Genomic DNA, 14,044 nt, shown 5'->3' on the forward strand with positions numbered 1-14,044 from the left:
TATGCGGTCCCACAGACTCTTTGAGAGGAGCTCAAGGCGTCTGACACAGCTGTGGTCAGGAGGTCTTCAGGTAGAGGCTTACATTCACTATAAGTTTCTTTAAGAAGGGTTATCTGTGCTGCAGAACAAGATATAAAGCTACAAGCATTAGAGTTTAACAGGTCAATAGATATTTCATCCCTGTGAAACCCACCCAAACAAAGTGGTTATGTACTGTAGGTGCTGTTTGATGATTTTTTAAAGGGCCCTTAAATGCATTTTGTTGTATATTTGGAGTGTTTATAAGTACATAAAAGATGAAATTATTCTCTTCAGGTGCTTCGTTTATATCTTTAGATTCTGTTTTGGTCATATTTTTCAACCTGTTCAGATTTTTTTGTTCTCTATGATGTTTTTTGAACTATCACGTCACCGTATTTGCAGCGGAACTGACAAATAAGGACATCGACTACCGGCCCGACACTTCGAGCAATCCGTCATTATTATTTCTCACTCCGATTTTGTAGTCCGAGCTCAATGATGCAAAAGTTACGAGGGCAAGTCAAAATGTTCGGTTGTTGGATGTAGTGACCTGAAGCACTTCAAGGATTCCCACTTCAACAACCTCCGCCAGTATAAAGAAGGGTTTGCCGATCGAGTTCGTCTGAATGAGGGGTAAATTCCTTCTATCATTTAGTGTAAGTTATTATGTTATTATTAATACAGATTTTTAGTGGTAAGATTGGACCGTAGTCACTTATCTTGTCAGTGTGCTTGTTTTAACAAGAGAAATTTCAGTAATAACACAACATAGTTAACTTAACGTTACATACCCCTGCATCCATATGAAGACGTTGTTCTGCAGGTTCGTCGTCGTCTTTTTCAACTCGCTCGCTCTGGCTCGAATATGTAAGGCTTGATGGACAAGTCTTCCGTTGTTGACATTTTGTTAACGAGTGACTAAAAATGTTCTTTGAAGCTATAGTATATGTAAGGGTTAATGCCCGACGAGGTGTCCATTGTCAGGTTTTAATGGACGACGGCGAGGCGTAAACCGGCCGACGCGCAGCGGAGGACGGTTGCCTCCGCCGAAGTCCATTAAAACCTGACAATGGACACCTCGGAGGGCATTAACCCGCTTATACCATGGTCACTTGCCAAATAAAACATTAGTTTATATTTTAATTAGGCTAAATCTAGTTTTTACAAATAATAACTTGCCTTGCCTGCCTGACTGTTTATTTAGCAACCGGAGATATAGTCCGCAGCTCGTATCCCTTCAGGTTCACAAATGCATTTTTTTTTTCATGAAACACAAAGGTAGGCATAGTTTTTTTTTTTATTACACATAAAACAATTAATCAAACAACAATAAGAAAACAATTAGCTCTGATCTCCAGCGATTTGCGCTTAACGTTATAACGTTATAGAGGGCAATAAATTAATCAGATCAAAGAGAGGGTCATTTGCCTCAGGCTCCTTAGGCTTGAAACGCTGTAACGTTCAGCCTTCTCCTGCCTTGGTTGTCTGGACAGCTGCGTAAAACTCCCGCAGGGTCTCATTCAGGGGTGCGTTTCCCGAAAGCATCGTTATCCAACTATGGTCGCAAGTTACGTCGTGTCGTTACCAATAGAGTTCAATCAATGGAGCAGAGGAGCAGCGGTGTAATTTTCTCCGTTTTATTTACATTTTTTCTTTCTTCAGCAGCATACCAGTCGTCAAAGTTGCCATATTCTCCATAAATGTTAAAAGAAATAGCACGAAGTCGCTCATTGTTGTATTAGGCTATAATATCTAACGTTAGATGATAGAGCATGTGACTGCCTGTTGCTATGGTTACTCACAGCCGTTGTAGGCAGCGCATTTATTTATTCATTTCGAATGGTAAACAGGCAGTTTCACCAGAGCTGTGTCTGAAACCGCTCACTCGTTCACTCATTCACTAATCCCTATATAGTGTATGGCATTTGAGTGCACTATATCTGCAAGGAGTGAAGGAGATGAAGTGAGTGAATTCGGACGCTGACGTTTACACTGTGCGTCGGAGAGTTGGAGCTGTCGCAGAAAAGGCTTCGTCACGCGTACTGATAAAACTCCTTTTATCTTACATTACCTAGTTTATAAAATAATATTAACAACAATAACAATCATAATGACTTTATTTTGTAATTATACCTCCGTGCCAGCTTTGTAGTTTCATCGACTGAAATTGTACATTAACTCTCACGTTCACAGATGACGTGTCGTCGAGCGCCCTCCGGCGACCGTTATTATGTTCAAAACGACGATTAACGGATATTTTTCAAATCCTCCACTGGATGTAATGTAATCTCTGGTTTAAACTTGCTCGCGCCGAACTTTCATGCGCGCTCAGTTCTCTCCGCATTGGATTGTGGGAAATAGGGCTTCAGCGAGTGTACATCGAATGTACACTCGAATTCAGAGAGGATTGTGGGTAAAAGTAGTGAATGAATGTAGGGAATGATGTCGTTCACTCAGAATTCGGACACCACTACAAAATGGCCGACACCCGATATAGTGCACTATTTAGTGGATAGGGAGCGATTTCAGACACAGCTCAGAACTACTTTACTAGGTGTCCTCTATCACTTTTTAACGGACACCCTGCAGCCAATCAGAATCGAGTATTCACCCAGACCATGGTATAAAATCGTATATCTCTAATCAAACTACAATAATGGCCGGACGCGGGGAGTTGAACCGAGTGTGAACTCATCGACCTGGAGAGAGGGCGGGGAAAGACGCAACTCCATTTTAATTAAAGGGGCCGCTTTGAAACGGGTCGCTCACAGACGCACATCAGAAAAGGGGCCTGTGGAGCTTTAATAATGAGGAATTCAGACCCAAGCATTACAGTTATGTTTTATATAGACCACAAATGTATGATTTATAAGTAAAAATGAATGATTTATGTACCCTTTAAGGCTTTCTAATCCCAACACTCAACTACATTCTTGGAGAGTCTGCACTCAAACTCTCCTCCTCACCACAAGTCAATATACACACACATCCTCTTCTAGGCAGATTTGTAACATCGTTAGTTGATTGGAACGTAACTATCACAATTTTCGTGTTTTGTGAGGCTAAACAATCTTTTCCTGCACATCAGAACTATATTCTTTGGATTTATACTCTCTGTGATTAGCCTGACTTAGTCATACTCATATTCTAGTCAGAATGAGGCGAGTCTTAACCGAACCAGGAAAAAAAAAAACTTTGTATTCAATTGGATAGACCTATAACCAATCAGAGCAACGCAGTACGTTGATCTATGCATAGTTGTCAACAGAACTCAACTGTACTCACACTGGAAGACGTGGTAAAATAATGAGTGTTGCTTCTTTTACTTGGTCCTCCATGAGTGCGACCAAAGGAGAAACCACAATGACCACAGGGTTTTCACTGCGTCCCGTCTTATTAGCGACCGTCAGAGAGGGCTGATAAAATAAACATTTGCCGAATCCCGTAGGAAGGATGGCAAACATCTTTCTGATCGACAAATGCCTTAATTGCAGTTCTCTGTTCGTCTTTTAAAATAAATGTGAAATTTCTTTTACAACAACAGACGTGAAAGCGGAATATATACATCTCAGATCTCCAGCTGCAGTCAACTTTGAGGGAAACCAGTTAAATCCAAGCGATCTTTATTAAAGTGATGATTACGTCCCTGCAGATCATCTGTCCATCATCGTATAAACCCCGCCCTGGCAATTTGATTGGCCCGACCATTTCTGAATCGATCATAATTACTCCAGTCCAGATTGAAATTCCCAACCAAAAACTGCTGTGGGCGGGTTTCTGGCTGGCATCCAGGCTATATATGATGGATGATTTATAATATATTTTGTGTTACCACATATTTATACTCTTGTGAAACAGGAAGTCACGGCTGGATAATTGTATGTTCCTAGACAGTCGTGTGCTAATTATTAAAGGGATACGTTTTACTACCAATAGTTGTGGCCAATATGTATTAGAAATTTTTTTTATTTCATAATGTTGTTATGTATAATAACTTTATTAATGTTATTATACATAATAACCCCCCCCCCTTCACTATTTTACATTAATGAAAGTTTAGACTTTTGTGATTTTCTAAAAATTAAAGATCAAACGGATAGCTTTCTTTGATCATGTTTACAAAGGATGGGAATAATTCTGATCATAACTGTGTGTGTTTATAATTTTATTTCAAGTAATTCAAATGTTTTATGCTTTTACACTCTCAGAAAAAAAATGTACAAAAGCTGTCACTGGAGCCTTTTCAAAACCTTTTCAAGGTTTTACCTTGGAAAAACCAAGGTACCTTTTCAAAAGCTAAACTTTTGTCCATTGTAGGTGCTAATATGTACATTTGAGGTGCTAATATGTGGATTTTAGGTGCTAATATGTGCATTTTAGGTGCTAATATGTGCATTTTAGGTGCTAATATGTACATTTGAGGTGCTAATATGTGCATTTTAGGTGCTAATATGTGCATTTTAGTTGCTAATATGTACATTTGAGGTGCTAATATGTGCATTTTAGGTGCTAATATGTGCATTTTAGGTGCTAATATGTACATTTTTAGTGTTAATATGTATATTTAAGGAGCTAATATGTCCATCTTAGGTGCTAATATGTACATTTTAGGTGTTAATATGTACATTTTAGGTGCTAATAAGTACATTTTAGGTGTTATATGTGCATTTTAGGTGTTAATATGTACATTTTAGGTGCTAATATGTACATTTTGAGTGTTACTATGTATTTCAGGAGCTAATATGTCCATTTTAGGTGCTAATATGTACATTATAGGTGCTAATATGTAAATATTTAGTGTTAATATGTACATTTCAGGTGCTAATATGTGCAATTTAGGTGCTAATATGTACATTTTAGGTGTTAACATGTACATTTTAGGTGCTAATATGTACATTTTGAGTGTTAATATGTACATTTCAGGAACTAATATGTCTATTTTAGATCCTAAAATGTATATTTTATGTGTTAATATGTACATTTTAGGTGCTAATATGTACCACTAAGGTACCAATATGCAGCCTTTGGGTAAAAGTGTACCTTTTGAAAAGGTACAGCCCCAGTGACAGCTTTTGTACCTTTTTTTCTGAGAGTGTAGTTAATGATAACAACATAGGCAACAACTGCCTGAAATACATTTTTGGTAGATTGTTCTAATGTCTATTTTAAGTGCTAAATCCAGCATCCATTCAGTATTGAAGTGGTTTTCTCTTTACCAGTTCTTCCTTTAAATGATAAAAAAAGTTTACTTTTGTCCTATATTATTATTATGTTTTATATTACAATGAACACCTGCAAGTCAGATAAGATAAAAAATAAATAAATAAATAATAAAAAAAAAAAACTGGCATGCGACTTCAGTGTATCTCATGATGTATTCTTCTGATATTACGGCCTTTAAAGTCTCACTGACTTCTCACTCAGAATAATTCATGAAACTTGCCAAGAAGCCTCAGACGTAATAAGTAGCGTCGCCCGTTGTCAGTTTATTGATGCTGACAGTTGAGCAGCTGAATGTTTTGAAATTTATTAATTTCAAAGAATTATCCTTAACTTTGAGCTTGAATCACCACACTTAAGGGTTATTTCTGTTGGCTATTTCAACATCTTAGGGTTCCCTCGTTGTTTTTAAAATTTAACTTTGCACATTTTCTTTCTTGACAAATGAAGATTGATTGAATGATTTCTTTCTTGATAAAATACGAATAAAGCAAGAGCATTTTTATATTGTTTTTGCAAATTGAAAATACTCCCTTGTTTGTTCTCTCGAAAGAGTTCATCACTTTATCCTAATTTCACCCTAATTTGTCATGGGCATGTGGCATTTGCCTTTGTGCATCTGTTAAAGCTGCCTGAGGCACAAATGTTCCACTCATAATGGTGCATAAGAAGTGTGTTAAAGGTTACAGGTTTCCAAAGTCTTTAAAGTGATTCATTCAAGCATGGTAAATCTAACATGGCGGTGTGCATCCAGCTGTGGGCATGGGGTAAATATGAAGGGCAATGCTAAATCAGCCCATCACTTGAACTGTTGCGCATCACTGGCTGATGTCGACATGAATGATCTCTCACAATCCCAGAGACCCAGACCTGTTTCCAGACCTACTAATCAATTCAATATAAAGATCTGGTCAGTTGGCCGTTATGGGAATAGCCTTGTACTCTTATATTAGGTCTAAGAAGTCGACCAGCTTGGGAATTTGATATTGATCTCGCCTATTTCAGTGATGATGTGAGATTATACTGGAGCGTTGCCTTCAGCCACTGCTAATGTGAGATACATACATAAACACAATAGGCAGCAGAGATATTTCATCACTGGAGAAAGGAGTTACAAATGGCAAGCGATAAGACTAAAACTAATTAACGAGAGTAACTGACACACATTTCAATGAGTAACATCATCATGTCCTATAAAGAGCGAAAACACTTCTAATAAACAGACGCTCACACTGTACTTTATGCATCTCATAGAAGCTAGTGAAATCAGTATTATTAAAAGTAATCCATCAACTGTTTTATTGTTATTAAAGAAAATGTATTTTTAAAAGTTATATTACAACTGCAAAACACAGTGACTGTTTTTAAAGTGTAAACGGCACCAGCCACAAAGTACACTTTCTGTATATTCATTTTAACTTTAAAATACTACAGTAAAAACTATGTCATGTGGTTGACAGTAAGTGTCCTCACTATATAAATGGACAAACTGTAGTAAATCTAACAGTACATTTCATGTAAATTTTCTCAGCGTTTTTGGAGCTTAAAAACGCAAAAAAGTGAAACCACCCTCCAGAGTGGAAATCTTAAAAACGCTTCACCGCCGCGTTCCTGTGTAAAAACCGGTAAAAACGCAAAAGTCTGCTTGACAAGCGATAACGCAACGCCACTTTTGCGTTTTCTCTTCAGAATCGTTTCCGGGTAAACATAGCCTTAGAGTGGCTTTTATTGCGGGCAGCCTAAGGCACACCTGTGCAATAATCATGCTGTCTAATCAGCATCTTGATAGGCCACACCTGTGAAGTGGATGGATTATCTCGGCGAAGGAGAAGCGCTCACTAACACAGATTTAGACAGATATGACTGAAATAGGCATTTTGTGTACATAGAAAAAGATCTTTGAGTTCAGCTCTTGAAAAATAGGGGCAAAAACAAAAGTGTTGTGTTTATCACTTTGTTCAGTGAATATTCCTCCAGCTCCAGCTTTCTGCTAGAGGATGACAACTGTCTTACTGCCTCACTGCCTTCTCAGTCAATGAATAAACAGTAAACTGCTTTCAGACAGGCTTCCAAAACACCATAACATAATGTCTAATGATCTAGAACAAACTCAGATGAGCTTTAGAGATAACTGAGCAAATATTTATAGACTACAATATATTTTTCTTGTCAATTGTTTTCTGGTAGATCCAGATTCAGGTGTGCCTTGTTGTCTTTTATTTTAATCATATACTTTTTTAAATAAGGTTTCATATTATTTGTTATGTGCTTTCATCATTTACATTTTTACTATTGAGGTTTCATTGATTTTTATTTCAGTTTTAAATTATTATAATATTTTCAGATAGTAATTTTAGTGCTTCAACTTTAACTTATTTCAGTTTGTAATTTTCATTTAATACTCATATTTCACTTCAGTTTTATTTTAATGAGCAAAATGTTTGAAATTGTTTTCGCATTAATATCTCTGCTTCTTGTATCTTATCTCTTAAGAAAGGCAGTATTTTTCAGCTTTTTGGACAATGCAAAGAATGGCTTTAGATGTCAATAAAATACTGATAATAATATGTTATCATGTTTTATTATCATACGCCTGAATCACTGGATTACAGTGAGTCCACACCAAGTCATCAAGTTTGATCATCAGTGTCTCAGCGGTATCCAGTACATGTTATTGTATACTGGTCTATTTATGCAGATCTTTGACAATTACGATGCACAATGTTTTTTTCAACTGTTGTGTTTTTAAATATTTAAATACAGGACAGGGGGGATGATTAATTTGCATTAAACCACTATAACTAATCACAAAATGAACACATTAAAGTGCCCTAGTTTCTAGAAGAAATTACACTTAGTTGTGAAAATAGCATGTGTCATATAAAATATGTAAGCATTTTGTCTCTGGATCTCGAGCCTTTTAGCTTGATGTGCCACTTATTTTGTTTGGGAGAGTTTGAAAACACAACTCTTTCGACTAAGTTCTTATTCAGCAACCAAAGTACAAACCAGACCATCATGGCTTATTTACATTATATATAAACATGTGACCTGCCATGAAATCACAGGATTTAGAAAAATAATAGAATTGATAATGCTTTTAAGCATTATCAACATCAGTAACCAGACAGTTTCTGGTCTTATTGACTTCCATTATCCTACTATGGAAGTCAATGAGACCAGAAATTGTCTGGTTACTGATATTCTTCTAAATATCACAAAGTCGGCTGAATGGATTCGAAAATGGTAAAACTCAACAGTTTAACTCTGGGGGAGTTGTAAAATTAGCCTATTTCCAAAAAAGTGGAGTATCCCTTAAAAAAAAGAAAGAAAAGATTTTGGCCACATTTTTTTTTTTTTAAATTAAAAAATATCTTCTAACACAGCTATAAAAACTACATGCAATTATCTAAATTGCATCTAGTGTTATGAAAACTGTCTGAACCCACAAGCTTTATTAGTGGGGTTTTTTGTTTGTATGTGTGAGCTTGACAGATAAAATGGCACACAGCAATATAATTGACTGTTTGGCCTGTCCCTGATTTATCCGTCATATGGTAAATTAAAAGCAGGTTGCTGTTTTCTGATGATATGAAAATGTAATACAGTTTTTGAGTGTATACACCCCAGGGGTGAGAACCTGTTTGTATTACCTGAGTAAAACGCCAGTGGAGCTTCATGCGTTTAGCCGCAGCGTAGCTGCACTCAATGAGCCGTGGCCGGCCGTTCACATCCACCAGGCACTTGTTGTCGTCATCGTCAATGGTGGGGCTCAAGATGCCCACGAATAACTGCTGAGTGCTGGTGTAGTATACATTCTGCAATGACAGAGCACATTGTGAATGAAACCAGGCTACAGAGTACGCTTGTGAAAGAAGAGCACATCTTGCAGCAAATAGTCACTTTACGATTACAAGGACAGGCACTTGAACCTTTCAGTAAGATCAACATCTAGATCTCTCATGTCACGAGACATGATAAAGGTGTGATTTCAAATCAACCCAAGACAGAGGCCACATTTTAATGCCTTCAAACTTATTCATGAAGCATTCTGGTGCTGTGCACTTTGCAAATTAAATGAAGGGAATTTAATTTGCAAAGAAAAAAGAACTCAAAGTAATTAGAAAAGAAAATGCAAGTAGACATTGGATCAAATGCAAAATGTTAAAGAAGAAAGACTAAATTAGTACTTTCTTGTGAGATGTACTCCAATTTTTGTTTTATTTACCTCAAAATGTAACTTTGAAAAAGACCGAAATGTGCCTTGGCAAACACCCAGAACTCCCTTACAACCACATAGTGCCCGGTTTCTCCACAGCAAGCACCACTTACATTTATTCAGAAAATAGTTATTATTATTATAAACATTTCAGGGAAAAAGGACATAAATAGAGCACATAAATGACATTCGTGCAACTCGTATTTAAAACTTGGCGCTATGTGGTTGTAAGGCGGTTGCTAGGGTGTTGCTTGATGGTTGTTAAGGAGTTCTGGGTGGTTGCTATAAAGGCATTGCTAGGGTTGTGCTATGTTTCTCAATTCACAGTTTAAAAAGTATTTATTTGCGTGTTAACGGTTTGATACGTTTCACATTTGGAAGCTTTAAATACTGTTCATTTATCATTGAATAAGGTTTGGGGATATGCTAACAAAGTCCTTCCACTGTTTGAGTGCCAGTGTGCCTTTGTGTGTTTTTTTTTATTTTATTTTATTTTACCATAGTATACTTCTGTTTGTTGACTAAACAATGCATTATTCATGGTATACAAATGAGAGCAAGCATTACGCATTATACACACTCGAAAAGAATCTCGCTGCATTAACACTTTACAACAGATGGTCACATTTAGCCTCGACTAAGTGCCTAAAAGTGTCTAAAAGTGCCTAGGCTTTCAAACAATTTTCACTCAGAAAATTGCTAGCAAATTTCACAAGTAATTCGAAAAAAAAAAGTTTTTTATTATTATTTTTTTAATTTTTTAATTTTTTTTAAACCGAAGAAAATAATTATTTTTTTTTTTATAAATATTTTTCTTGGGTTTTAGATTAAAAAACATCAAAACGAATAATTAATAGGCTAATTTCTACCCTAGTTTTGAGCCTAGCTCAAAAACGCTCGGTTTTTATGGGCGTCTCGCACTGAAGACTTGGAAGTAAACGCTGTGAGTGGATAACAGTTTTGCATATTATAATGAGTTTCACTCATCAGTGCATATCTATTGTCCGGTTTGTCATCATGAGGTAGGCATCTATGTTATTTAGCTATGCGTGTAATGCGCGAATCGGTTGGCGGGGCTAAACCGGCCGTGTTGAAGTAGGCGTTGATCTTCTTCTGCGGGGGAGGTGTTTTATCCTCTTTGACGTCATAGTTCCCCACTTTGAAAAACGAGTCATCACATAATATGATGATGACCTCTTGCTCAAGTCAGAAGCTCAAGGAAAATTCGAGTTCTCAGTTCATCACCCCTTTAAATACTATTTTCATGTTAAACGTACTCCAATATTTGTTTTATTTAGCTCTAAATTTAACTCATTTTTTACAGTTACACCCCAGTGAAGCTTATGTTTACTTTTTGTCAAAAAAATCATGTTTTCTTATGATTCACATTGTACGAATTAATACAAAATTGCCACCTCGTACAATAGTTATGTTTTCCTGTGAGATCGGGTAGTCTCTTTAAAAGACCTGCATTATCTGGACAGGATCGCACAATATACGCACAAACTGAAATGATCAAGGAGTGTTCAAAATAAGCTTCAGCCTTTCCTCAAGTTGGTATTCTTCAAGAGCAGTAGAAGCTAATTAATGACCTGACAAATTAATGTACTAATCGGATGGTTGCAGGTTTTAATTTGACAGGAAATGACTATTGTGTCACGGAGGCCGTGCCAAATCTGTCCAGGGTTCAAAAGGAAGCACAGCTAATTGTGTTGCTGATGTAATTTCCTTTGACGGGACGGGTGTCGATGTGTGAGCCAGAAACACCAGTGGCATCTGTCTGAAGAATCACCGGCAGTCACTCCAGATGGCCCTTCAATGACATGTATGCTGAAGACACTTTCCGTGTGCGTTTTTTTCGTATTTGTGATTTGGTGGCTCTGAGTTGTCAAAACACCATTCAAACCGTTTGCTACAGATGCGAAAAACGCAGAAAATAGAACCAGATACGATTTTTTTATGACGGACGAAAATTTCAGAAGCAGTGTGCAAGCATGATTGACACAACGCGAGGTCGTATTTATTTTATTTTCTGTGTGTGACTATGTGCCCTATTTTAACGATCTGAAACGAAAGTGTCAAGCGCGAAGCCCAAGTAACTTTGTGGGCGGGTCTTGGGTGCTGTTGCTATTTAACCGGCGGGAATAAATGACTCTTGCGCTAAACGCAAATCTAAAAGGGGTTGGTCTGAAGTAACTTCATTATTCGTACAGTAGGTGTGGTTTGGGCGTAACGGGAAACAAACCAATAAGAGCATCATATCACATTCCCCTTAAAGGAGTAGTTCACTTTTGAAAAAAATGTTGCTGATAATTTACCCACCCCCATGTCATCCAAGATGTCCATGTCTTTCTTTCCTCAGTCGAAAAGAAATTTAGGTTTTTGATGAAAACATTCCAGGATTTTTCTCCATATAATGGACTTCAATGGGAACCGGATGGTTCAAGGTCCAAAAGATAGTGTTAATAACTGTTTCAGATGCAGCTTCAAATGTCTTTAAACGACACCAGACGATGAATAAGGGTCTTATCATGCGAAACGATCGGTTATTTCAAAACTTATTCCAAAAATGTAACTTTTCTAAGGACAAATACTGGCCTAGCTCTATTCTCTGAGGCACGTTTGTAACGTCACGTAATACGTAATTACGTTCAAAAGGTCACGGGCGACGTAGCCGGAAGTACAGAATCAAAATCGTCCGACATCGTTGTTTTACCTTTTAATTCCTTTTTTGTAAACGGCGTTTGAGTTAGTTTGCACGTTCAACCTATGCGTCCAACTTGTAAACACTCTGACTCTGTACTTCTGGCTACGTCGCCCGTGACCTTTTGAATGTAATTACGTATTACGTGACGTTGCAAACGCGCCTCACAGAATAGAGCTAGGCCAGTATTTGTCCTTAGAAAAGTTACATTTTTGGAATAAGTTTTGAAATAACCGATCGTTTCGCATGATAAGACCCTTATTCATCGTCTGGTGTCGTTTAAAGACATTTAAAGCTGCATCTGAAACTGTTATTAACACTATCTTTTGGACCTTGAACCATCCGGTTCCCATTGAAGTCCATTATATGGAGAAAAATCCTGGAAAGTTTTCATCAAAAACCTTAATTTCTTTTCGACTGAGGAAAGAAAGACATGGACATCTTGGATGACATGGGGGTGGGTAAATTATCAGCAAAAGTTTTTTCAAAAGTGAACTACTCCTTTAAAGGGTAACTAAACCCCTGGTCAGAGCCTGACTCCACCCACTGGCAATATTTGAAAATGCTGATAAAGTGGGCAGACCCCAGCGGAGATAGAGGGGACGAAATAGATGCTAAAACACTCTATCCTGATCGTTTACAATACTCACAATTCCAATTCCTGACTCCCTACAGTGGTTTTGACGACACAAGATGGTTTTTAAGGGCCGGTTCACATATCACGTCTATTGCGCGCTCAAGTTCGTTATTTCAAATGTAGGCGCGCGGTATGCACGCTCATAATGGAAGCGATGCGGTCGCGGTGCGACGTGCTCGTTTTTTCCATGCCGCGTCGAGATAAAAACATCTCAACTTTTCCGAATACCGCAAACGCACCATACGCACACAATAGGTCATGTGACAAGAACCAACTGAAGCGCAACCGCCCTGGCGCTTTGGAAAATGGAGAATGCGGCGCGCCCAGCGTTTTCCACGCGTTTTTAGGCGCTTATACTGCCAAGGGCGTAGCTCGCGTGGTGAGCTGAAACCTGCGTACGTCACGAAGTGAGGAACATCCAATAGGAAAATTCAACTGCAGTAGCCACCGTTCAACCTGCAGAGGGCAGCACTAAGACGTTTTTACGCCATAAATTTTAGAAATAAAACACTTTATAAACAAATGTCAAAAAAGTTACTTGAATCAATGACTGGTATTAATAAAGATCCATGGTCATTACAAATCATTAACTAAAAAAAGTTGGTTTAGTGTTTAGTTACTCTTTAAGAGCATGATGAACGACGTGCGCTTGTTCCATGGCGCAATACTACTGTATTATAACGGCGCATTTACCAGGCGCGCTTCAGCACCGGTTCACAGCCGAGAAGATCAATGTTCTCATCAGGGACGTAAAAGAAAGTGCAGTGACATTGGGGAACGGGACAAACCCACCCAAATTAGCTTCGGTTAAACATGCATATAATAATTTGGGTAAATGTTTAAGGTTTATGCCTATTTTTACCATCGTCATGAACACAAGAATGATTTCCCTCGTGTTTTAATAGTTTTCCTTATAAAAATGTATCATTTGCAAAAAAGCATCTGTGTTGATGAGAGAATCATCTACAGTGTATGCACGTTGTTCACACTCTGTAAAGTTCATTCCCTAGTTTGCCGGTGTGCGTCTGTGGAGGGAAAAGCCCGCTTTGCGCGGGTGCAAAATGGGAATGATAATTGCATTTAATTTGCGCCGGGTGCCCTGAATGTGTGTAGAGAGAAGGTGAGCAGAAGGAGAAAAGCCGAGGGACTGAGGAACATCTGGCAGACGTGTCAGCCTAGTCTCGCCAGGGCTAGTTTGGCCGAGGCAAGTCACAAACTTAACATTGCTTGATGCCTCATGCAT

At 37.9% G+C, this 14,044-nt stretch overlaps 1 protein-coding gene across 1 annotated transcript in view; it reads right to left on the reverse strand.

Moving 5' to 3' along the window:
• The window catches only part of galnt18b (UDP-N-acetyl-alpha-D-galactosamine:polypeptide N-acetylgalactosaminyltransferase 18b), a 132,978-nt gene that overhangs the window by 2,464 nt on the left and 116,470 nt on the right, over positions 1-14,044 (reverse strand). The window contains exon 10 of the mRNA XM_089118932.1: positions 8,895-9,059. Within this exon, the coding sequence (XP_088975058.1) occupies positions 8,895-9,059 (165 nt within the window). The remainder of the gene's footprint in view (positions 1-8,894; positions 9,060-14,044) is intronic.

Source organism: Pimephales promelas, chromosome 1 (genome assembly GCF_988280905.1).
Source record: "Pimephales promelas chromosome 1, fPimPro1.hap1.1, whole genome shotgun sequence".
NCBI classification, from domain to species: domain Eukaryota; kingdom Metazoa; phylum Chordata; class Actinopteri; order Cypriniformes; family Leuciscidae; genus Pimephales; species Pimephales promelas.